The 27209-nt window shown below is 39.4% G+C and overlaps 1 protein-coding gene across 2 annotated transcripts in view; it reads right to left on the bottom strand.

Moving 5' to 3' along the window:
- Nucleotides 1–16470: 16470 nt before the first annotated feature.
- map2k6 (mitogen-activated protein kinase kinase 6) overlaps nt 16471–27209 on the bottom strand; it is a 31247-nt gene continuing 20508 nt past the window's right edge. For both annotated transcript variants that reach the window (XM_042397254.1, XM_042397255.1), the window contains exons 8-12: nt 24756–24883; nt 22690–22767; nt 19790–19929; nt 17570–17615; nt 16471–17130 (exon numbers count right to left, since the gene is read on the bottom strand). In XM_042397254.1, coding sequence (XP_042253188.1) covers nt 17053–17130; nt 17570–17615; nt 19790–19929; nt 22690–22767; nt 24756–24883 — 470 coding nt within the window. In that variant the 3' untranslated portion in view covers nt 16471–17052. The remainder of the gene's footprint in view (nt 17131–17569; nt 17616–19789; nt 19930–22689; nt 22768–24755; nt 24884–27209) is intronic.

Below are 27209 nucleotides of genomic sequence, written 5' to 3'. Positions count from 1 at the left end.
GTTCCCTTTTTAATCTGTTTTTTCTCTGATGTAGCTCCTCTTACCAGCAGCAGACTTTCCTTCCTGCTCCAGTTTGTTTCTGTTTTTGTTTCCCTTTTAGTCAGTTTCCTTCATTTCTATTTATACGGTCACTGCTACGTGTTGTTAAATTCACATGTTTATTGTTACTGGAGATTTCACACAAATAAAATAACTTATTTAAGCTTTCTCAGAGCGACATCGCTTTGAAAATTTAGGTTTTTTTAAGGAATGAACAATGGGGGCAAAGGTGGATTAAATCTATGTGTCTGATTGGCTAGTCCTCTCTGAGAAAACACCTGATTAATCATGTGATCTGCTCTTAAAGATTACTCCTACTCTTTTCTGTAAATTCTTTGATAAATGTGTTTTATTCTTCCTATTTCTCAAAGCACTCTGCTCTAGTTAGGTTTTTTTTTTTTTCTTCTTAAATTTAATCCCCAAAACCTCGATAAATACAGACCCCGAGCCAAAAACTGGACAGATCAGATTAGACCAAACCGCTTCAATCTGCTGCCGAGAGGCGCGCGGAGGAGCATTTGTCAGATCACAAGAAGGATGAAAACATCTTGCACTTATTATCTCGATTCTGATGAGCCTCATCAGATCACTGTCAAGCTCGGTGAATCCGGCCAGAAGGTGAAGGGAGGTTCAGGTGCTGCTCGACCTGCAGGCGTTGAGCCAGGAAAAGAAGCAGCTACTTTTTTTTTTTTTCATTTAAACGTCCCTGTGGAGTTTTTTACCTCTAGTAGTGTTACGGGTGGGTCCCCGTTTTGTTTGCATTGTGACGAGACACACGGTCCCACTAGTCTTTTAAACACTGTTCCACAGATCTGCAGGTCGCTGTAACGCTCCGAGAAACGCAGCAACACAACAGCAAAGGCAGGGAGGAAGAAGACTGTAAACCAGTAAACAAAGATGCAAACGATGCAGGATTTTAAATACTTTTATGTTATGCGGAAGGAAACTGATTCAGCACATTTGTAGCTCACGAGAATACAAAATGAGTTTTGTCGAGCTTGGCGAGTCCGGCCAGGAAGTGGAGGGAGATTCAGGTATCGCTCGACCTGCAGGCGGCGAGCCAGGAACAGGCTTAGTCTGTTGTATCATAGAATTTATTCAATAATTTCATAATGCAGAGTAATCTGATGTTCTCTAGAGTTTAATAAGCTATCCATGCTGTACGTCAATAGGGGCCCCATCCCATCATGTGTGTGTGTGTGTGTGTCTGCAGGAATGCGCCTGGGAAAATGAAAAACATAAATTTTCCATTGAGTAGTCGGAGGACCTCTATAGGAGCTTGCTGTATAGATACAGACGCAACCTTTCAGGGGAGAAACTGTATTTTCCTGCGGGCGCTGTATAGTTTCCACCTGCGACTGGTTGTGAGGCAGGTTCACATGTCAGGAGGTCTGAGTGCTCGGTTTCCCCTCCGTGCCTCGCTCCACTCTCCCTGCCCCTCCCTCTGTGGTTGTTTTGTGGTGTTGGAAGCAGGACCAGGAAGCATTTGTTGTGCACAGGATGCCCCTAAACGTACCGCTCCCACTCGGCTAATAACTTTAACACTTCGTCTTCCCCTTCGGCCACGCACACACAAACGCGAGACTTGCTCACTTCCTCTTTGGCAGTCACTTCCTCTGTGGTCTGCAGGCGAGATATACGTTCTTAAAATGTGTGTGTGTGTGTGTGTGTGTGTGTGTGGTCAGACTGGTTAGGTATAGCAACACTCCCTTATGCAAGCTGTAACTCCCCAGGGACCAGTATTATGTGTTTTTTTAACCTGGGTGCTGTTCTGACTTTGCTTTTTCCAAATTCCCCCCAAAAAATATCAGAAATTTTGAGATTTTTAACACAAGTATTATTACACAACAGTTAAATTCAGTAGTTATGTGACTCATGGATGACAATTACCGTTGGAAATGTAAAAAAAAAAAAGAAGCAGTTTTTCACCTCTAGTAGCGCTACAGAGCAGTTTTTTTAACAGTGAGGTCTCCGTTTTGTTCTAATCATTTCACTGATCCGCAGTTCGCTGTAACGCGCCGAGAAACGCAGCGAAGGCAGGAAGGAAGAAGACTGCCGGTAAACAAGGATGTTAACAACACGGGATTTAAAATGACTTTTAAAAATCAGTTTTGCAAACATGTTATACGGAAGGAAATGATTCAAAACGTTTGTAGAGAGTTTCGGTGAGTAGCAGACGATATAAATATAAGAATTTAGACCTGAATCTGCAGATTTTATCAGCACTTCATCATTGGAAGAGAGATGATGGACAATTGCTTCTTTTGAATCCTTCTTTTGATTGCAGGGACTTTTTACCATCAAATGTATATAATAGGTTAAAATGTCCTGCTTTATTTGTATCTATTTTGAATGTTTATCGGTTCTGTTATGTGTTCTTCAATAACTTACTGTAAGTTTGTGCTGCATTATGGTCTTTGGGAATCTGTCAACATTGTTTTTGCATGATCTGCAATAGTTTTGTGAGTTTTTTTTTTTTTTTTTTTTTTTAAACAAAAACAAACACCTGTATGTCCTCAATCATAGCTTTCACTTGTTCCTCTCTCTCCCCCCACATGCACAGAAATAATCTATAAAGGAAGGAAAAAGAGGAGACAATCGTGTCAGGAAGAAGGAAGCATGTTTTCAGCCATTGTATGTGTTTCCAAAACTACAATCTTTAGGGATGTTTTTTTAATTCTTGGGAATTCCCTTTCATTATAAAAGCTTCCCAAACAGCAGCTGCATTACTGTACGAGAAATGACCATAAATCTGAGTCAGCGATTATATTTTAAGATTAAAGAAGATCCATGTTTTGTCACACTTGTGTCACATTTTCATTCACCCAAACAGGATCTGATGATAAACTCTCATTCCCGCTGAACGGCGACGATTTGAATAAAAAAAATGAATGAATGGGAAACGTGTCTGTGTGTGTGTGTCTGTGCAAGAGATGACTTGTATGTAGATGAGCAGAGGCCAGCGAGAAGGAAGCACCCCACCTTCCCAAGCCTCACTCTGACTGATTCATCCCTTTCCCACTTTTTACAGAGCAGCAGCAGCATAAACACTTCTGGGATGGGGGGGGATTTATTGAGGGAGGAGGAGGAGCGGGATGGGGAGGGAGTTTACAGGATGTTGTTTGAGTTTCAGATCCTGTTTTCTTCCTTTTTCCCAAGAAGCTACTCTAACGCAGGTGCACAAGCAGCCCCCCCCTCTTCACCTCCGCGGCCCGGCCTCCCGCTGCCAAGCCTCGCCCTCGCTCCTCCTCCCTTTTGCCCAAATAAGTGCAGCTCTTCCTCTTCATTGGTGAAAACTTTCCTCCTTACAAAGCCTTTTATTGTTGTGCGGACTTTTTGGCATTACTGATCTATTAGCGGCCTGAACAGATTAAGGAGGACAGAAGGGGTCGGGGATTTTCATGCGGACTTTCTCGACTTATATAACACTTACATTCCTCTTAACAGCAGAGAAAATATCCACTTGTCAGTCATGTCATACAGTCGCAGAGCCCGAGGCTTGAGCGGCCTGCTATTATGCTCCAGAGGCTTTTCTTTAGCTGTACTCTCGTGGAGAAAAAGGAGAAGAGAGAGTGGGTCAAGTGAGGCTTTGTTGCAGGATATTTACAGTGAGAAGCTGTGTGGAGGCTCTGGAGGTAAAAATATGCATTAAGGCCCCACATGTCTGTAGGCGCCCCTCAAGTATGACAACATAAAAGAAGTCCTGTAGCTGGACTTGACAGGATGTAATGGCTGGTTTTGGTTATTTAGAAGCATAAATGTCAAAAGTTTAATGAACGTAAAAACTCCCCCCCCCCCACCAGTCCAGCGCTGAACCCAAACCTCCCATTCACCCCACGAAAAACCAAAAACTTAGGGGCTGCATTTCATTATAAATCATTCCCCAGTTTTTTAAGTGTGCTGCTCAGAAGAGTTTCCATGACATCATCAGCTGTCAGTATGGGAAGCCAGTCGCTTATATTCTGAAATTCAAACCAGGGCACAGAGCTGCAACACGGGCAGGCGTGCAGCGAGGAATCTCCCGCTGGGCTCAATGTAAATGGTGGCACAAAACCTTGCAACATGAATACTGTATATGAATGTGAACAGGCGAAGAGGTTCCATGGAAAAAAATATGAGGGGGGGGGGGGGGGGGGGGGGGTTGGTAGGTCAGGAGGTTTTTTTACCTTGAGGGAGGAAAAAAAAAAGCTTGAAAAGGGAAGTCACAGCAGCAGGAATGCAACACATCCCACAGTAAATGTTTATTGAATTAACAGGTGTGGCTGCTGTTTGTGTCTTAAAGGAAAAATCTCTCATCCAAATATCAAAGGTGAAGTCTGAGGCTGATCTTTTTTTTTTTTTTTACTGGAAAATATAAATAAAACTTTCATCTTCTTTGTTAAAGGTTGTTTAAATAAAATGGATTTTATTCAAAACCAAAAAGATTTTATGGCTGTTTACTGTTGACCTCTGAGAAAAGTTACACTTTATTATAGTTTTAGTTTGTAATTTACTAAAAATTTGCAAGAAATTTCCTGGAGAGAAATATGTTTGGTACTAATTGTAGGGAGGTTCCAATTAATTTATTCAAGGTTCAAAGTTCAGTTTTATTGTCATTATATTATACAGGATTGCACAATTAAATGCAGTTGTAGCCTCCTCCATGCTACACACAAATAAAATATATTAAAAAAATATATATTTTTTTAAAATTTAAATAGAATAAAACAATACAATTGGCAATTAAATGGAACAAAGTACGTTAAAGTAGCACTATAGGAAGAAATAAAAGGGAAAACTATATTATATATACAAGAAATATTAAGGCACATATATAAATACATATAGTATATATGTATACATTGTCAGAAAGGTGATAATTGTACTTTATGTTTATTATTGTGGTCGTAGTGTTTGTTGTTGTTGGTGGTGGTGCATTAAATTAAAAAGTGTTCCTAATATTTTTGGATTGCATTAGTTTGCACAGGTGTTTTTACAGTTTTTATAATATGTGCAAAACCAATGTAATATGCAAGTTACAGTGCAAAAAACCCGTCAACATTAATTGTAAGTGTAACCTTTAGTCTTTTAGTCAGCTGAACATGCAAGAACGTATCTACAAGTATGTATACATTTCAGCACACACACACACACACACACACACACACACACACACACATATATATATATATATATATACAGTATAAATATAAAGTTTCCAACAATAAACAAGTTAAGAATGACTATTTGGGGTTAAATGGAGCAATTCTCTCCATTATAACTATATTTTCTGTATAATTACAGTTGTAGCAAATTACATGTTTTCAGACAGCAGGTTAACAGAAATACAACAATCTAAAAATAACAATATCTATAAATCTTGATCTTGGAAACAATAGTTGACAAACCAATCTTACCACAAGGTTCTTTTAGTGGCTGTTCTGGAGCTTTCGATCAATTTACACGAATCTTCATCAGGTTCTTTGCAGATGTTTCAGTTCTTTTTTTAATAAAGGACTTCTTGTCCATGTTGGCTTCAAAATAAATACATAAATCTCAACGGCCCAAATATCAGCTAGAATTTAATTTTTTTTCGGAGGACTTGTGGAGACCTGTTTGTGTTGTTTGTTGCCTGTTTGTTGATTATGTTTTTATCTTATCAGGAAAATGTCACTCAAATGTCAAAAGGCCACTTTTGTGCTAGACCATCTCTGTAATTAAAAACAAGAATCACCCTTCGAGCAAAATTCAAAACCCATGACTGAAATTGGTTATCACTCCCGCACTGACTGTCAGGTGTTTTAAATGAATGAATCAACACCAAACAACAACTTGAATATATGTATTTTTTTTGGATGCTGTCATTTAAATCTTTATTTTCAGTCATCTTTTCAGAAACACAAATGCTGATTTTCCATCTGTGACTCAAACTCTTATAATAAATATGGACGTAGCTGTAATTTATACGGTCAAAAATGACTGACGGAGCCTTCAATGTACTTAAAGTGTTGTGTAATCTGTGAAACAGTAAACAGAGTCTCCCCCCCGTTCACAGTAATGTGAAGGTGCTGTATCCCTGAAAGAGGAAGCTCAAATGACGTTGGAGGACCAGGGAGAAAACACATTGTTGGAAGCATAAAAAAAAAAAAAACAGTTGTAGTGTTGTTAAAAATAAACAGAGCAGCATTCCAGTGACACCGGATAGCGGTGGGTATTTGGAAGAAGCCTCTCTCTCGGACTCTGACCTTAGCCTTGAGAGGTGGTCTGATTTACACAAAGTAGCCCTGGTTCAAGGGGTGTGAAGTAGGCTGACAGACAATCCTACAGTAAATAATAAGCATAAATGTGTCACATGTTGGCTTTTTATTTTGTTTCCTACGAGTGCAGGGGTGGGGGGGGGGTTTCTAAACTGTAGGGTGAACTTTGCTCCCTGAGGTCCAAAGAGATGGTCGTGAAAGGAAGGAAGTGTAGCGCAGCGAGATGCTAAAAATACCCACCTCCTAACTTAAAAGTGTAAGAACTGACTTCAGGAGGATCGGAGGGATGTGCGTCAAAACACAAACTGTATGTTGGATCAGGTGGAGTGTGAGAAACGCCAAGAGTCGCAGGTTGTACGCTTTGTTGTGGGACACTGTTTAGGCTTCGCCCTCGCTCTCTCATCTTGCTTTTGTTTGTCAGGCTGTGCAGGAGATGACTTATTTTTCTCTTCTTTTTTTTCACACAATATCCTCACACTGTACATACGCGGAAGTTCAACAGGTCCAGTTCCCAGCCCTAGAGCACACCGCTTTGGTGTCGCTGGTGCTACGTGACATTTGTCCGGGCCTCCACGGGAGAGTTTACACCAGAAGTACATCAGTCCCACGCCATCAAGGTGATCAAAAGAAAGAAAGAACCCAGAAAATGCTTTAATGCTGTTGAAACAGTCAATTATATGTGAGCCAAACAAACTCAAAACAAAACAATGAATCTTTAACCAAATTTAGCGCTGTTTTAACCCGGAGACTTCATCTTGTTTACCACGGAAACACAGCAGTCCCACGACGTGAAGGCAATCAAAAGAAAGAAAGAACCCAGCAAGCGCTGACTTGGTGATATGCAGCTTAAAAAACATCTAGACGTCTAAGTTATTAATGATTTAAGATTTAATAATCAAAATATAGTTATTTAAACCCAGATGTCTAAAAAAAACCATTCACTTTCAACTAAATTTAGCCCAGTTTTAACCTGGATATAGATGTCAAAAGACATAAAGAAAGAAAGAAAGAAAGAAAGAAAGAATTGATTGATTGATTTTGCAGGTCAGGAGACATTTTGATGTTGAGGTTAAAATCAGGCTGAATTTAGAAACTTCTTTAGTTTTAGTTCTTTTATCAACCAAATATAATCCAACTTTAACCTAAATATCTGGGCTTTAGTCAACAAATCAGCGCTTAGACATAAAGAAAGAAGGCTAACTAACTTGCCAGCAAGGTGGCAACGTCGGTTGGTCCAGACTAAAACATCCCAGCAACTGTTGAGTGGATGAGCCATGAAATTTTTAACAAACAATTTCCTGCAAACAAAGCATCCTACTGACTTCGGTCCGCTGAGTTCTCACTTACTGTACTGTGAGACTCGCAGGTCAGTCTCTAAACGTCTCGTTCAAAGAGACTGAGGACGATCTCTCAGGTTTTGTTGTTAAAACTGGGTGGAAACAATTAGAGAGTTTTAAAAAAAAAAAAAAAAAAACTGCTTTAGGGTGGCCCTTCATATTGGGGCGGTGACATGCAGTTCACTATGGAGGAGAACGAGGGGGAGAGCATGATGTCCGATAAGGCGTCCTTGACAAAATGTAAGAGACGTAGTTTTGTTGGCGGCCGTTCTCGCCGCCGTTCAAGCAACTACCACGCATTTAGAAATACTCAGACTTCCACAGGCAGAGATCTCTGATTATCTGGTAACTGAGCTTTCTGCTAGCAAGTGAATCTATTAGCTTGTTTGCTACTGACTGAACACTGTGCAGTACGTTATCTTATAGACCGCAGTGACTGTGGGTTTGCCGGTGTCTTTTTATGAGTTTTTAATTAAAAATGTCACGTGATCCTTCCCTTGCAGGTCGTTGTATGTCGAGAGTCTCCCCTGTGACAGCAGGGTTGTCGCCCAGCTTGCGAATGTAGCCGAGCCCCCAGTAACACCACTGGGCTGTGAAGCCAATTTGAAATACTGGTCAAATTGTGTAATTAGAACTTCTGGATCCATCACGTGATGCGCACTGGCCCAAAAAGCAGTTTCGCCGCACAGAATCATTGGAAAAGGGGAGTCATAACCCCTGCATAATGACTCGTTTTATTATCAAAATTTTATCCATTCAATCCGATAACATTTGGAAAGTCTAAAAGAGCTGCATAGTTAAATTATTGTATCCCCATTCAAGTGAGTGGAGAGCCAACCAGAAGTTAGCCAGCTCAGCCAGTGGAAGTTCATGTGTTACTGAGCAAGTTTCATAGGAATGAACGGGGAACCATCTTTGAGTCCAGTTCTCCTTAATTCATCCATGGTATGAACACTTTCGTCTTAAGACACAATAAGGTTTCCAGTTTGTTTCAGACATATTGAATCCTTGTCACTCTTTGATCTCTCATAATAAAAGCCACACTGAAACAACAGAGCAGACACTGAGCTTATTGTGTAAAAATACCTCTTTTTTATTGAATTTCCATCATTACAATTGCACACAATCAGTTTGAGCAATCTAAAATATTTATAGAAATTCATTGAGCTCTAAATGAACAGTCATCAGTCTTTAGCAGAGGCTTTAGAGACGTGTAAATATACTGAGAACTTCACTTCCCATGGGGCAAGGAGCTGTAGCCACAGTAACCCTCCCACGAACCCCACCCGACAGCAACAAGACACCCTTATCCACGTACAGTAGCATCTCTGGATACGTCTTATTCTGAATAACCAGCCTGCCCCAACACATCCCCACCCCGAATAAAAGAACACAACACCGCAACATCAGAAGTCACATACAGCTGTGTGTACCAGCAGTTTACCACCTGCGACAGAGAAACAGAAAGCTCCACGGTTCACAAGTCATGTCGTAGTATTCGCCGGCAACCTCGAGGAACGCTCGAGAGTGAGAAACGTTTGTGCAACAGGGTTAAAAACAAAGCGTTCAAGAAACCTCAGCACAGTTCACACACACACACAAACATCAGATTTACACTCGATATAATTTAGCAGAACACATTTTGTAAAGCCTTCCTCATACATTGATTCATCCGCTGACACATTTCGAGGATGAGGAAGAAGGTGAGCAAAATTTCCTTTGATTCTCTCCGCGCCACACGTCTTTATCTGACCTTCAGACATGTTTATAAAAAGAAGCCTCTTGTTCCAGTAAAAGCCGGCCACCTACTGGATGTTGCGGATGCATCATCCAGAAATACACGGCTGTTGTTGGGCGCTCAGATAAACTCAAGAGGTTAAGAGGGGAATCACGGTGGGATGTGACAATAATCACCCCAGCGTAGGACAGTTTCCACTCGGACGTCCTGCCCCTGTTAACCCCGAGTGACAGAGGTTTACTCAGCAGGTGAGCGCGGGTCTATTTGTGGCTCATGGACGGGAAATCCCACATGCAAACAGACATATAAGAAGGCTCACACAGAAAACACAAAGCCTGACATGTAACAGAAGCTGAAATAAAAAAAATAAAAAATAAAAAAAACATCTTTTCTTAATGTAGGTTCTGAGGAGGGCGACGACTGTTTTATCTCGCTTCATTATCTCCCCGGAGAGGAACAGCAGGGTAAAGATAACACTGCCCTCTGACCAGAAAAATGCATACATACACACACACACCACACACAAGCAGAATCACACACACACATACACAGAGGAAAACGCCATGTGACGGGTGATTGGACTCGACTCTTTTCTCATTATAGCCTATTGAAAACTGAATACGAGTCAGCTGTGAGCAGAAGTGTCGGTGCTGTTTGCTGAGCAGAAGAAATAAGCTGCGAGTGTGCATTTATTAGGTTCTGAGTTCAGCTTTGGGGCTATTAAATATCTGAGTTATTATCTGACAAAACAGCACTGTGAAGTACTTTAATAATCTTTTTTTTTTTTTTCCGAGGATGAAAAGTGCCACCTTTAAAAACATAACACAGCCATAAATTAATTTAATATCATCATTAATAGGTGGATACTGTAAATTCTCAAATATAAGCCCAGAGTTAGGTCTATTTAAAGAAATCAAGCAGAGTAAAAAACAAGAGTAACAATATCTGTGCTAATAGCGCAACAGTTTTGTTGAATCCCAATTACATATTACATACTAATATTATCCAGAATGAACTATATACATCTTTTGACTGTGTTCGTTGTTGGTATACAATAAATTTATGTACAGATGTTAATCAAACTGCAAATTTGGAAAGCAGTCGCAAATGAAACAGAAAGCAACATGTTTCTTCTTGGAACTGCAATTAGTGGAAATATTTTAAACATTTGTGAGTAGCTCCGACATCTCCTTTATAGACTGCACTGTGGTACAATAGTGTCCTTGAACAGCACACTCACAAATCAAGCCAATTTAGCATGCATACCGATACCTCTGAAATATTTAATTTGGTCTATTTTTCGGTTTACATGCAATACAAAAGATTGTGTTCACTACAAAAAAACTGGTTAAAATTAGAATGTACTGTAAGTACATCACATTACAGATGAAACTGGGACACAGACACTCTTTCTTTTTAATTCTGATTAATACTACTCTGTTGACAAGCACTATTTCACTGATTGATAGTTGTTGGTGGTAATGCGCCAAGAGACAGAAATGCGCCAACAAAGGCAAGGAAGAGGATGACTGCTAGCTAAGTAAACATAAAATGTAAACAATGTAGGATTTAAAACATTGTAAAAGTTGGCTTTGCAAATGCAAAATTATGAGGAAGAAAACTCAAAAGGCTTGTTAGGCCTCAAGGATATACAATGTGTTTTGGTGAGAAACACTCCACAAGCTTCCTTTAAACTCAACACTTCTAGCCTTTAACGGGAAGTTAAAGGACAGAGCTGACAATTTTCTATATATTTCTTTTTCTTGACAAATCTCATGTGCAAAGTCAAACCAACAATAAATTGATTTACTAACAAGTGTTGTGTGTGTATCCAAAGCCTGATATATCTTATTCCTTTTGTGCCGTTGACCTCCGTTATTATTAAAAACACGTCAGTGAGCCACACCGCTGCACTGGGTGACATGTTCCTTCATCGTAAAGAGTTTAGTCACATTAGTTTGTTTAGAAATGGCTCAATAGACTAATAACAGCGATCATGTTTTCAGTCTCCAGAGAGTAGTTCCTTGTAAGGCAGACGCTGTTGACAGTGCTTCGCTAGCTTGTTATATCTAGCTGCATTTCATAATCTCCTGACTTTGTAATACACAATGTATTAACTTGTAATATAGTATAAAGTCAAGAGGTTGTGATATGCAGCACAACAAGCTAACGAAACTCGGTGGTTTCTGCCTTACACCGTATCTAGACAGCACGTGTGTCAGATGTCAGATGTGTTTTGGGGTTACACAGAACTACTCTCCAGAGACTGAAAACGTGATCGCTGTTATTAGTCTTTGAAGCTGTTTCTAAACAAACTCAATGCAGCAGTGTGAATCACTGACCTGTTTTTTTTAATAGTTTTTGGACAACAACAGAGGTCTACGGCACAGAGGAATAAGATATATCAGGCTTTGGATACACACAACACTTGTAAGTAGATCAATTCATTGTTGGTTTGGCCCCAAACATGAGTTTGTTGACAGCAAGAAAAATATAGAAAATCACCCACCATATCCTTTGAGAAGTTATATAATTTAAAACAAATAGAGAAAGTGTTGAGTTTTATTAGCAGCAAACAGCAGTAACAAATTGGAGCAGATATACTTAAATATACTTATAAATACCTCTTAAGGGGAAAACAGCTACTATTTGAGAATTTACAGTATTACAATTTCAATTAAAAAAAAAGTCAGAATCTCATAATTCCAAGCTCTCTCAACAAAGTCAAAAGCACTTTGCTTAAACTGAAAAAATGTCCACATAGACTGCAACCTTTGACAGTCTTAATGACCGTTTCCTTACAGTAACATGTGATGTGATATGGCTCCTCAGTACAGTGCAAAACATCACAGCAACATGCAGTGTCAGTGTGTCCCAGAGAGGAGGGACTGAAGGACAAAAAAACAGTGTTAAAGCATCATTCACAAAGATGGAAAAGACGGACAAATGCATTGTTAGGCACTTGAAACACCTACAAATACTACACACACCTAAAATCACTGCTACAAGAGCATGCATGTGATGATGAAGGAAAAAAAAAAGGAGCATCCCATTATTTTCGGAGCAGGTGGGATGTCAGAGTGTCTGGACGAGTTGCTCATCAAGCAGTAGGACGGCTGCACACACTGTCCCCCTCCTCAAAGACTCCCTGTCCTTTGAGCCTGGCTCCACGTGAACCCTGCCTGTTCTACCCCGGCTCTTTGGTCACATGAAATTAGAGAAAATGATGCTGATTATCTGACAAACAAAGAGGACACTGGTAGACGGCTCATCATGAGATCCTCAGGGTCTATTCCAGAAGAAAATAACCAGCGTGCAGGACGATCACGACGGATCAGGACAGACCTGTGACAGGCCGCGCTGCACCTAGACAACCTTTTTGCTCTGCTGAGGAAAAGTATGACTTGAATTTCACTGATTTCATCATGCAATAAAACACTAAGGGTAATTGGAGTTTCTCAAGAGTATATTTCCATTTTTGGCACAGAAATGTACTAATGAGGGAGCCCTTAATGCCCTCATTATGGTGACTGGCATTGAGTTTTGTCTGACAGGCTGTCCTCTGATTCACCTTCATCACAAAGGAAGAATTAGCAAAATGGCAATAAGAGATGCACATAGGAGGAAAACGCCACCTTGTGTCACCTGCCTTTCAGTAGCATCGGCTCTGGTGAAATGTTTGGTAACCGTGAATGGGAGCAACTCATGGAGGAGGTTGACAGTTGAGTAACAGCGAATAAAGACAGAAGGAAGCTTCATGAGCCATGCATTGGTCTGTTAGTAACGCTACGAGGAAACTTTGAGGAATCACCTCGTGTACAGTAAGCCAAAGGTCGTGGGATCCGTGCCATGCAGGGAGCAGATTATGATGTGAAGGGTGAAAGGAAGGTTGCGAGTTGGCTACAAAACAGGAAACTCCCTGGTGAATGAGTTTAAATGACAGAGCAGACTGTACTGGACTAAGGGCAAAAGAGATTGTTTGTAATGGAAGCAAAATAGAGCAAAGACTCCTGGGAGTTAACAGATACAAGTGCTAATGAATGCAATGAGTCATAAAGTGTACAACCTGCTTAAGTTTGTTAAAGGACAAATCTGTAATTCTGGTGAATTTTGACATCAAAATTTCAAGGATGTTATATTGTTGGACTGTTAAACATCATGTGTTTTAGGTTTTGGTTGTACAGTCTGTTCTGAGTTGTCCAGTATCATAAAATGACTAATCCATCTATATACATTACATGTTCATATTTGTGTATTTTTTCATAGTGCTAGCAGTCCGTCAAAGTCCTTCATAGTGGTAGAGCCCAACGGGCTGAACAGTGGGTGGTAAAAAGGTTGAAAATAAGACCTAATAAAGTTGGGAGCCATAGCAGATTCCAATTATCTTTGCCTACATTTACATCACTGATTGAGCCTTTTAAACGACAATCAAACAGCTTCAGCAAAGCTAAGGAGACCAAAACGAAAATGGACTCAAGACAGACACAAAAACATCACCAAGCAACAAAATATTTATAGGCAAGAAGAGTTATGTAAATTCTCCAAATGTGACAACACTCTGCCATCCTGCCACATACTGTACTTCAAGTTTCCCGTTTTGACATTAGAGTAGTACTTGCATAACAACTAACGGAGCTCTGTGTGAGCAGCCCAACGCTTTCCGCCATCAGAAGCCACCAGGAGAAGAAAGCCAAGAACCAAGGCAACACCAGAGATGAGCACAAAAGAAAAAAATACTGATGAACTTGAGCTCGATCTACAAAGTAATGAAAGCAAACAGGAAGTGGATTTTACGACGCCATGCATGAGTGTGAAGAGGGAGGAAGCCGATATGATGAGAGAGGCAGACATCCCTGCCTCATGCTTGTTAACAAGACATCATTTTTCCTTAGTTGTTTTCTATAGAGAGGCACATAGAAGGCTTGCAAGTTACAGTTTAAAAGCATTTTACGTGTTTGAGCCAAGAAGAACACGACAAAAAAACATACACAGCCCACACAAACACACAACACAATCTCTAATGGATCGGTCAAGTTTTCAGAGGGAAAACAGCAGTTGTAATAAATAAGAAAAACTGCAGTAAATATGTTTGGGGGAAAAAAACTGGATCTAAATAATAACAACAATAATTAATATAATATTAATAATAATAATAATAGTAATAATATCCAGTTCTTTTCATGTTGAACATGGAGTGGAGAGGGTTGTGATTGGCTCAGTACAGACAACAAGGAGAATATGAGCGAACTTCTCCCACAACTGACCACAATGTCAACACATACCTCACTTAAAAATGTGTGCCTCACGCAGGGCTGCACGATCGGATCGGATTTGAGTCATGATTTTTAGCTTTTCCTCTGGTCAATCTCATTTTCACGTGATTAGTATTATCAGGGAGCTTCGAAATTTTCCCGAACTTCCATCAATAATAAAGTGACTAAACTCTGTTTCACCTCTCCATCGACTGTGCACAGGAAAATGAAGCAGAAATAAAAAACGAATGTGATGACCGTGAGGGAGACATAAGAGTAAAGGGGTCGGTATGCTTCAAACAAAGCAGTGAAACCACCTCTTCCAACACCGTTCTGACTGCAGAATCTGGGAGGATGCATCTGAAAATATATGTAACTTTCCTAAACTGACAATATGACTGTCATGTCCACTTTATACTCAGTGATTTGTTGGGTGTTTGTTAACTATTTTTGTCACTTTTCATGCGAACACCTTGAACCTCTTTGAGGAGAGACTGAAAGTGTGCTCTGGTACCCCTATATCTCTCTCTAAACGGCTATAAACACTCAGATGACATGTTGGATGAGCTAGTTCGTGGCAAGCTTATCCTAGCCTTGAGTTCCCAGTCACACCATTGTGTCGCAAAGTGAAATTTAGTTGCATATCCTCATGAAACAGATCGTGCTGAAAACTTGGTGACGTAGAACTATTTGTAGTTCATGCACCAAGACACCATTTTGGACTTTCCAGTTCTCGCAGTTTCTTATAAACTCAAAACACTGTCAAGACGTTTTTGCCAGTAGGACAATGGTTCAAATTTTTACGTCAAACTGAACTGGAAAGCTGAACTGGATTTACATTCCCTTCCACGAGTGAATCGGTTGATTGCTGCGATTCTGTTAAAAATAACTTGTTAGGAATGGTGTGACTGAACCCTAAAGGGTCTGATTTGCTCCAAAATGGATGCAGACACGGACAGCGGTAGAGCATGCAGCTCTGTTTATACCACATTAGGTATGTATTTTAAGCCGTACACCGACGGCCAGTGCAGACTCTCAACAACGTCAAGCAGACCCTCACATGGAAAGTATAATTAGTGCTTTTAAAGTGAGAAAAATTTAGAATAAGAATTTATATGAGCAGCTGAAAAACACTTTGAGGGTACCAAAGCCACAAAAATGGGAGTGAGGCAGACATTGCTGCAATTCCACTGAAAATAATATATTTCGGTCCAAAATTTGCAACATGACTCTAACACAGTAACAAAAAAAAGCAGCCGTACGACAAAATTGAGAAAAAGTTGTGTCTCCAACCTAATTATACGATCACAGAAAAAAAGCGTCATTCTTTTGTGACTTTTTCAGATTTAAAAACGATTAATTGCAAGCAGAGTTTGGACGTAGTTGCAGCACTGCACAAGTTCATACAACTGCACTACAACCACATACAATATGAAGGTACAATGAGACCGCAGAGGGAACATTTCATTAAAAACAGTTACCCTAAGAACAGTGAGAGAAAACCATTATCTCAACTCAAATCACGACTCTAATTTTATCCAGAATCGTGCAGCCCTACAAACACACACACACATATATCTTGCACCAGCTCACACACTTACCCTCACACACACACACACACACACACACACAAACACAAACACACACTCTCACAGGCAGCCAGAGCCCAAAACGTGTAGTAGACCTCCACTATAATCAATGGGAAAGCAGTTGAAGTGCAGTACCTATTTGTGACCACTAGGGGGCCTTGAAGTGAGGCTGTACATCTGCAGGTCTTCGGACTCTACATCTGTTCCTCACTGGCCATTTTTACCCAGAGAGATATATTCTGTACATGCATTCAATTAATAAACCGATGCAACACTTGCTTGAGTATACAAACGTTTAGATTATACATAGATATCATTATATCATTCATCTTTTTTTTTTAATATATATATAATCTGCACCTCTTTTCACTTTTTCAGCAAAAGAAAAATAAACTCGGGGTTGACCATTATGACAGGTTAAAACTCCACACATGGTCAACTCGCTGACTAATAACAACAATTTTTGAGTAGTAGGCGATGCACAAAGGTGAGACAAATCTAACCAAAAGAGGATGTTTTTGCATACGGACATCTTCAATTATTCCAGATTATGAGTGAGTGGAACTGGTTTAACCCCCCTGTCTCCCCTCCCCTCCCCCTCCGATGACAGGTATGTACAGGGAACATGGAGGTGAAGGTGGGGAGCTCCTCGTTCTGCTTCGTCAGCTTCTCCTCTGGGCTCCATCTGTCTGTTTCTGGAGGGAGGGGTGAGAGTACGGTGAGGCAGAAAGGAGTCCTTCAGGTAACAGGATGGGGGGGAGGTGGGGCTGCGATTGGTGCTTTTTGTTTGTTTGTTGTAATTTTTTTTTTTTTTTTTCCATTTTAACAGATTCAACCTCTCTCTTTTGTATGAGTGGTGACTCAGTCCCCCAAGATGACTTTCACAAAGCTAGCCACGTCGGTTTCTTTGGCCTCATAGGAGGTGAAGAAGGGATGTTGCTGAGGAAGAAAATAATATTCATTTAATCTGAGTGTCATCAGAATATCAGCTCAGTGTCGTATGATTGATTCATGTACTGAAGCATCACAGTTTATGTGAGTGAAAGCACCTTCAGCCAATTGGAAATACTGGTCTAAGTGCACCCTCCAGTGTATCATGAGCAGTATTACAAGGTCCATAGAGGTAATGCATGAACCTATGGTTTGTGGATTTTGGCATCCATCACTTACATTTTAAATGCATTATAAAGGGATCTTGTAGTGGTCAGTATGAACAGGAGGAATCAGTATGGCAAGAAAAACCTGTTTCAATGTTCATATGGGAACCATATGACTGTTATTTTAAGACGGACTACACAGAGAAGTTATGACACAGAAACAACATTAATTCATTTTTATGACTGAAGAATGAGAATAAATAACAAAATAGGCCACTCACCATGAGTTCTGTGTAAGTCGGCCGCTCTTTGGAAACTTTCTTTAAGCTGGAGAGACATAAAACAACATCATGATTCATTCACAACAACCGTAACTCATCACTGACAGCAGCTTGTGCTGAACTGATTCAAAGTCGAAGTCTCAACGCTTGGCTTGTATTCAGTAACTGTTTCACTATCATGCTACAAAATCCTGATAACAAACATAATCAACTGATGATTGTGATCCAAGATTCTGTTTAGTTTCCAAGGAATCCATTCACAGTTCATAAGAAATAAGTCTTTTGTTTACGTACATCTGTCTGAGCGAACTGAGAAACAAAAATACAAAACTATTATGATGCGTAAGGTGCGCAAAACATCTGAGTCAGTGTGTAACTGCTGGTAAATCAGTATTGCTCACCTGTTCATTATTTGTTTTTACAGACTTGATTTATATCTTTTTCCAAGAATTAAACCACGGTGAATTTCTACATTAGATTACACAACATACTCTTCACAGTGCAGTTCAGTATACACTGACTAATGAGGATATTCTTTCAAAAAATTTCTCCATCAAAATGCGTAATCTAGGTCACCAACTTCATTCATTTGGCAGTAATTATATCTCAACAGACTGATTTTCTCATCATACAGGGGCAATGGTCACATTCAGGATCCAAAATCCAGCATAAAATTAATTAATTAATACGTAATAACATACAAAATATGTATTTTACAAATAAATATATTTTCTGGATCTAATTTTAAACTTTCAGTCATGAGTCTCCCTCTAAAGAAGTGTGGAGTTTTTTTTGCTTTCACCTTTTCCTCATTAAGAGGCGCATTTATACAACTTGGTTCTCCGAATCCAACCTGATCTGTCACCCTGCAATAAGCCTTTTTCACAGAAGACATTTTGACATGTCACAGTGGCAAAAGTACAGGTGTAGATAATAAAATTAATGATGGCTGAGTTCCATTTAGCTGCTTTGAGTTTCAGGGTCCTGGTATTGTGCACATTTAGACAAGCTGACGGTACATAAAAACTTTGTCTTACCATGAGATGAATACCTGCATGAGCAAGTGATGGTAAGTAACTAACAGTAAAGTACAAAACAATATCCAGCACCAGGGAATTAAACCTGCTGTAAAGGATTCATCAGAAACACTTTGTGAGAGCTGAGCTCAAGGCTGCTGCTCAACCCTGTGTTACTGCAGACTTTTTAATTACATTTAAGTATCTTTCAACTCATTGTTTTGGTCTTATTTAGACTGCAATTCTACTGTTTTGGTTCATCGCTTCCACTTGCATCGTTTCCACCAAACAGCAGACAGATAAAGTTAGCAATTAGCGAGCGTAAGTGAAGCATTTTGCACCTAAAGAGCCAAATATTTTTCTAGTTGCTGGAAACCAAATCAAAGCTAAAGGGAGAGTGAATATCAGACTTGAATTTGCACAGACGCATGACTTTAAATGAATACTATTGCTGCTTGTGACTACTGAATGTGTAAATAAACCAACAGTTAGCTTTGGAATTGTATATTAAAGCTTGTTCTACCACCCCCAAGTAGCCAAAAGATAATTTAAAGTCATACATCGAGAAAAAATGCCAAACATTTGCTGGATCCAGCTTCTCAAATGTGAGGATTTGCTGCTTTTATCTTTTTTATACTTTTGTTAATTGAATTTCTTGTGGACTGTTGGTCGAATAAAACAAGCAATTTGAAAACATTACCTTGGGCTCTGGGAATCTGTTATGGCTGAATTTTTCAACCAATTTTTTACATTTGTAGAACTGTCAAAAATGTTTCTAAGGATTAATCAATAAAGCAAATACACATTAGCTGCAGCTCTCCCCAACAGGTTGGAGAAAATACATATTCAGATATATTATATGGAGGGTTAAGGAGCCCTGGCACATCCTTCTGCATCCTGTCCTAGGATGTAAAGGGCCAGCGAAGGAACAGCGACAACAAAAGAATGTCATGATGAACTCAATCTGATAAAGAGGAAATTAACTGAAGCCCTTTCAGCTGGAATCAATCCAGGTTTTTGTCAAATTTAATGTGGCTTTGTTTAAGGGCACAGTGACTCTGCTGGCTCCTCGTCTGAAAAGATCAGCCTTGAGTGAGTTGTTGCTTAAAAAAATGAAATGAACAGAATCAAAACGTGGACCTGAATGTTTTCTGAAAAGTGGCTCTGGCTCGTGAAAAAAATGGGACACAGATAAAAGACGCACCACTGAGATGTGAAGTCCACAAACTCAGGGGAGAACTGGTCGGCAGGAAGCTGGGGCGAAGGTTCTTCCACCACCTGCTTCAGCTGCTGGAAGGGTGTGCCCCATGAGTCGTACGGGAAGCGCAGGATGGCGAGCTCGATCTGAGTCACGGAGAAAAAGAAACACTGAGAACATGCACGACGCACACAAACAACAGTAATGTGGTTTCCACGATGTTTACATGGAACATTGAGAGGCCAGATGCCAAAAACTAAAATTGTGTACACACAAAGCCAGAAATGCTTTTAGATTCCCCATCTGATCATCTGTAATTACGATGGGAGCAACATTTCAATTTATTCTCCATATTATCGCTGTCAGACTTTCATATTCATTTCAGAATGAAGATCATCATTGCATCATTGAGCATCATATTTTTTTGTTTAACTGACTAACTACTGGACAACATGTTTACAACGATTAGTCAATGATTCAATTAGCTGATCAACAGAACACTAATAATCAACAATTTTGATAATTATTAATCGTTTCAGTAATTTAAGTGAAACAAAAATGCTAAACACTCTGGTTACAGCTGCTTCGATGTAAGAATTTGCTTGAGTTTATATCTGAATATCTGTGTGACTGTAGATTAGACAAAACAAGAAATTAGAAGACGACACGTTGGGCCCTGGGAACTTGTGATAAGCATTTTTCACTTCTTTCTGACATCTTATAGATTTAAAAAAATATTGTAAATAATAAGCAACAGATTAATAAATAATGGGAATAACTGTTGGTTAAGTTTCCCAAAATCGGGATAAGGGCTTCCAGTGGCTGACAAAACACAAGCAAACACATACATCATCACAACACATACTGTATGTTGTATTAAAATAATTACTAGTGTGTTCATCAGTTTTCAGTTTTTATCTATAATCTTAATCCATTGTATAACTGTAACCTAATTGCATTGCTGTGTTGTGGACTTGCAGCGTTTCTGTACTGACTTTTGTTTTCTGTCTTTGCAACATTTATTTTTAATTCACTTGTGTTTTATTTATTTACATCTTTTTGTTTTCTAAATGCACTTAAGTGGTGATGGTGTTTCCCTCATTCGTTTTGTCTATTGGTTTGTGTTTTCTTGAAGGGGACCCATTATACTTTTCCTTGTTTTCAGTCATATGTATAATGTTACAATGTCGGATGAACAAAAAGCACTGGCTGCAGACTGCTCTGAACGCTCAGTTTCCAATGGTTTTTCTACCGCTCCGCTTCCATTATGGTGTTTTTCCATTGTTTTGGGGGTTGTCACGCCGAGCCATGACTCCACTACACAGCAGGGCAGAGTAAAATCAGTAGTTTACCTGTTGGGGGTGTGCTGGTCATCTGCAGCTCTTCATCAAACATCATCACTGTGGCTGTTTCTGCTTGTACTATTCCTTCCTGAATTATTTCTAACTGTTCTGCTGAACAAAGAGCTCCAAATATCTTCATATGTTGTTGTGTCGTTCTTTAGTACTGCTAGCGAAGCTCCGCTAAATTTGGTGAGGATCACGTTTCATTTGTAAATTCTTCACGATAAAAGTCTCCGTTTATTTAGTAATTTATGAGCTCTTAAAATGAAGCAGTAAAGCAGGATATGTTGGGTTTGCATCAGTGGTAACTTAACACAACTCTGATATGGCTGCCCCTTGGCAGGCTTCTGGAAAGCTGGCCAATGAGATCAGAGTGGGCTAATTGGGAGGGGGGCCTTAAAGAGACAGGAGCTAAGACTGCCTGTTAGAGACAGAGGCTGAACTGAGGGGGTGCAGTATAAGGTAAATGAGTTTTTTTTAACTGTGAATCATGCAAAGCTACTCCAGTGGAGTCCCAGATGAAAAAATATAGAGCTGGAAATGAGCATAATAGGTCCCCTTTAAGCTGCAGTGTGCATATCTCGCTCAACATCCAAATTATTCTGATATCAGAATGTTTACATGCGCATAATACGTAACAAATAACCATCATACTCAAACAACGCAACCATGATCAAGATACGAGTCTGCATGTCAACCTACTCATCTCACTATGCTTTTAGAAATTATTCACTTTTTTCTATCATTGTGATTGTAAACCCCAGGACGTGAAAGATATCAGCTACATATGATAGCAACCAGTTTTGCATCCTTCAGATCAACTGATTTGAGCCAAAATCTCATCAACTGCTTCACTTCGCAGTTATTTTAGTATTCCTTGTTCAAGTGGCTCTTAAGTAGAGTACCAGAGGAGTAACAGGCGCCCCAAAAATCAACCAAAAAGCACCAATAGTGTGTTTTATTCAACACACTGATTACTCACTCCAGTTTTGATGCTGTCTTGGAGTTAAAATTTCAATCACTCAGAATACTAAATTAAACTCTTTCTAAAAAAAAAAATCAACTGTTCCTTTCACCTCTATCATTTAAAAGCCCCTCTCTACTACAGACTTAACATTTAGCACACTTATTACCATTCAAATTAGATTTGTCCTGGAACATTTGCTGCTCATCTGTAATAGCTGACCTAATAAGCACAAGAGAAGGACGAGCCAGGTTCAAATGATGGGAAAATTGCCATAGATTGCTGAATCCTTAACGCCAAAATATTCTCTGGTCTGAGTTGAAAATGTGCAAATGAGAAAGCAATGAATATTTAACAACTCATAATAAAACGTCTAGACACTACTTCGTCTAGAGCCATGGCTCATAGAGCGCCAGTTTTCTATTCATTATGAATCATTCTACCCTTCAGATGCTTCTCTTTTTTGGCAGTAAGGAAGACATTTTGAAAAACCAAGATGAACAAAATGAAGGAGATTAAATGTGTGCGTGAGAGATGAAAAGTTTCCACCATAAATTTATCCTGAGATCAAAAATAAAATGTGATTAAATCTGACTTACCATTGTGATTCCTAAACTCCAGATGTCAGATTTGACATTGTAGCCTTTCTGGTTCGTCTCCGGGTTGATCCTCTCCGGCTGCGGGACAGAAGGTCAGATGATGTCACTTATTGCAGCAGTTGTCAAGGACGACAAGCACACTTCCCTGACATCCTAAACTTTTTGTACACACATACACAGACCTCTATGTTCCCTGAGCGCTAACCTGGCCCTAAAACCCACTCAGCCAACCAGCAGCAGAGCAGCAGAGATGGTTAAAATGTAACCGGGCTCATTAAAAGTGTGGATAATAATGAGAGACAGAAACGTGAACCTGTTCACCCTTCTACTGACGAGTCGGATGCCTCAGTTATAAAAAAGCTTTCATGCAGAAAGTTTGTACTCATGGTCAAATCTGTTTAAAGTCGTGAGACGCAAATTTGTTCTTGGCCTCACAATAAGCAGAGATTTTCTCTCATTTTCTGCTCTCCAAGGTTAAACTACTGCCATTTATTATCTTATTATCTCTATAAAGTAAGAAGAACTCTTACTGAAGTCAAATCACATATTTTCTTCATGCGCTCTCTTTTGAGAAAGAGAAAGAAGAAAGACTAAGAGTCTACAGTCATAGTGGCTCTGTGAGGTTTTACTTATGTATCAATCAATCAATCAAACTTTGTACAGCACTTTACAGATATCTGACAAGCTGATAATAAGACAAATGTAAACAGTAAAATAATTTAAGACTAATGCATACAAGAAGAAAAAACTATAAAATAGATTTAAAAAATAAATAAAACTGAATAAAAACTAAATAAAAGAGAATAAAACATGAAAACAATTACATAAATGATTAAATAAAACAAATAATGTCTATAAAACATACTTGTGTATAGCAGTGCTTAAAGGTACTCTGAGGAGTTTTTGATCACCAGTAGCGATACAAAGTAAAGTTTTTATGAATGGGTCCCTGTTTTGTTCTTATCATGCAGGCGTATAATGATGCACATTCAAATGGGCAACAGGATGCAAATTCCTGCTGCTGGCTTCACACTTTTCTACTGATCTACAGTTTATGACTCTAATGTGTAAAGAAACACAGCAATTTAGTGAAATAGGCACGGATGAAAAAGATGGCAAGTTTTAAAAATGTTCAAAAATCAGCCCTGCAAATGTTTTATGAGAAAGGAAATGCACTCCCCGCCTTTGTTGGGCCTCAAGGATTCTTGATTTCCTCACTCAATGTAAAAATAACTTTGTTTACAAGAAAATCAAAGCATCTTTAAGGCTAACGTCAGCATGCTAACACGCTCTCTTGGCAATGCTGATGTTCAGCAGGTATAATGTCAGTTTAGTTTGGTAGTATGCTAACGTTATCTAATTAGCACTAAAAAAATAAGTACTGGGTGATGGGAATGTGCTTAGTTTTTTTTTTTTTTTTTTTTTTTAGGTGTTTGGTCATAAATCAGATATTGGACAGATAAAGGTTTTGACCCGATGATAGCATTATATAATCCGAGATATTTCCCAGACCTGACTGACTGACTGAGAACGCTGTTGTTCAGCGTCAGTAACTAACAGCCAGATAGCAGCCTGGGAAACGAAACAAAACAAGCCTCACGCCACAACCCACAACCCACATAAGATATCTAGCTAATTCCTCCTTCTTATCTACTAGCATGGATACCTTATCTAGTAGCATAGCATGCTGAGCGAGCTACCAAACAAACATCCAGTGGAGGAAACCTGCACTGTGAGTGTCTGGTTGCAGGCTGGATTGCTAATTCGCAAAATGAGCAGCTTAAAAACTTAGCAGAAAATGTCAATATTGGTCAGTTTAGACTCAGTTTAAGTTTGTTAATATTGTGTCTTGTTGTCCCTGCCTGCTAGCTGTCAATCAAACTTGTACACAGACCGCCCCCTAAGAGGCTTCTTCCTTTCACTGATAAAAAAATATTAACTTGAAAACCACTGTGAGAACGTCTTTCAAGATTTCAGTTGGATTTGTCAATTGTAAAACAGTTAAATGACAGCGACTGAATCACACAAGCACTTTAAATCTTTTCATTTGGTCTCTTCCTGCTTACCGCCATGTAGGGTTTACAGCCAGCATCCATGGTTTTAGCCACGGAGTCGACCAGGTAGCCGCTGATTCCAAAGTCGCACATCTTCACCTGGCCCTGAGTGTTAATCAGCACGTTGGAGGGCTTCACATCTATACACAGAGAAAAAGACGCCACAGCAAACAGCAGATTTAAGTTTGTGTTGACCCACTGTTCAGATTTAGTTGTTGTTTTTTTTTATAGAACAAATGTCTCGCACGGCCGCAGTCACACTCTCAAAACAGCGCTGCGGTTGCTGGTAAAGACCGACTGTGTGACTTTATTTTAGTCACTTATAATCTTTCTAAATGACTACAAGGAGCTTTGATGCAGCAAGAGCCGCATAGTGGCCACGGCCGTGCCACAGAGGTTTGACACAGGAAGGATTAACTCTTAAAGGATCGTAACAGTGTGTTCGCTAGGTTTAGCACGTTTGCCACAAATCATGTAGAGTTTTTGCTGACCATTTCAAATCTATGTTGTACAGCTTTAGATTTTTGGATGTATTTTTTTTATTTCTATTTATTTCTATGTGGTATGAAAATCAATAATAAGGCTGTTGTGTGATCCATCAGAGTAAACATCAAGTCTGCATTAATTTTTGTCAATGCTATACTATCACTGCATGATAATGCAGTTTAAAAGGAAAGAAAACTACAACTTGAGCCTTATTTTTGTATTTTTGTTGATAATTTCTACTAGCTATGATCACATTGTGCTCATCAAATTAATTGATGAGATCTGGGAACACTGTTATATCACTACAAAAAAGTCAGAAGTGCAAGAAAACATGTTTTATCCAGATTATCTAAACTATTTTATTTGGAGGAATAGCTGAATGTGATTGCGCTAGATATGTTGGTAAAAACTCAACAGGAAGTGTGCACTCAACTACAAACTACAGGAAGTAGCCTACGGTAGGTCAAAGCTGAACCAAGGAGATCAGTCAGGCATCAACTGTGACGAATGCTTACAAGCGACAGTTTGGATGATATTTTTTTCCTTTTTGCCTTTGTTTTCTCTTTGAAATAAGTTTGGCTAACCTGGTGGTTTCTTTCTAGTCTGTCTGATTGTCTGACTTCTTTTGAGCGGCGTCACCTTGTTCCACAGATCTCCAATTGCTCGGTTATTATCACTGACAGGAACATTTGACACAATTACAAAAATAAGACTGAAGTATATGTTTTTTTGGCCACTTGGGGGCAGCGGAACAAACTGCAAACCATAGACTGTAAAAAATATGGACGTAGCCACTGTGACGTCACTCATTGGTTTCTGAAGAGCGGTTTTGAAGCTCAAAGTGGGCGGCTCTTGGCAGCGCCTGACTCTGCCTCATTCTCAGCTAATCCAAAAAGGGCAAAAAGGTGGAGCTGACGCAGGTCGAATGACGCCTGGTTGCTGAAACAAACCACCTAGCGGCTAGCGACCTGTCACTCAAAGCGGCCACATCTTTAATTATGCATAACTTTACGACTCAATAATTTTAACAGGTGAGTTATAAAAAGTCACCCCTTATACAGTTGTCATGAACGGGGAAATTAGCTATAGAGACCAAAACTATCTTTTGTACCAGGCTGTAAACATGTTTATTTCTGCTTTAAAGTTGGGCATTTTAACATGGGGGTCTATGGGGATTGACTCGCTTTTGGAGCCTCAAGTGGCCATTCGAGGTATTGCAGTTTTTGACACTTCCGCATTGGCTTCATTTTTCAGCCCTGGAGGTTGCCGCTTGCTGTAAACCCGTCAGACATACGGTATTATCACCTTAAAACAGTTGACATGGTGAACATGTTTGCAAATAGTTGCCTATTTACACTTGCAGCAGACACAGAGCAACATTAGCATTAATTTGGAGTAGTATTTGTATCTATCTAATGAACATAAGTCCAATATTCACTCTCTTTTAGCTCTGTTGTTGCTCTCTATCAACTCCTGAGGGAAATATCTGGTTCTTTAGCTGCTAAATGCTCCACTATGTTCACCAGCTAGTCTACAGCTACCTGTGTAGAACTGAGCAGGAAGTGTTTAGTGGGTTTTTAGAGCTTTTTCTCTGAAAACAGCTGCCTGCTGATGCCCGTAACAACCAAAACAATGAGCTGAAAGATGCTAAAAAGCTCCATAAACTTGAGGTGAATTGCAGTTTCTTCTAAAATGACCTCTTTCACATTACAGTCATTTGATCCAATGTTAAAATATTGATAAGTGCAGCTTTAAATGCAGATATATTTAAAAAGTCTGCACTGCTTAACCTCAAAACAGTTATGTAACTTTGATCTATATACATATTTGATATATCATGTATCATATGGAAATAAATAGAAAAAAAATGGCTGCCTCACAGGTCAGAAAAAGACACTGAACCTTCTGAAACACAGTAGCACCACAGTTTGCAAAACTGTTAGTGGTGATGTTTAAAAGGGCTAAAACACACAAAACGAC

Source organism: Thunnus maccoyii, chromosome 20, assembly GCF_910596095.1.
Source record: "Thunnus maccoyii chromosome 20, fThuMac1.1, whole genome shotgun sequence".
Classification (NCBI taxonomy): domain Eukaryota; kingdom Metazoa; phylum Chordata; class Actinopteri; order Scombriformes; family Scombridae; genus Thunnus; species Thunnus maccoyii.
This window is presented reverse-complemented; position numbering and strand designations above follow the sequence as displayed.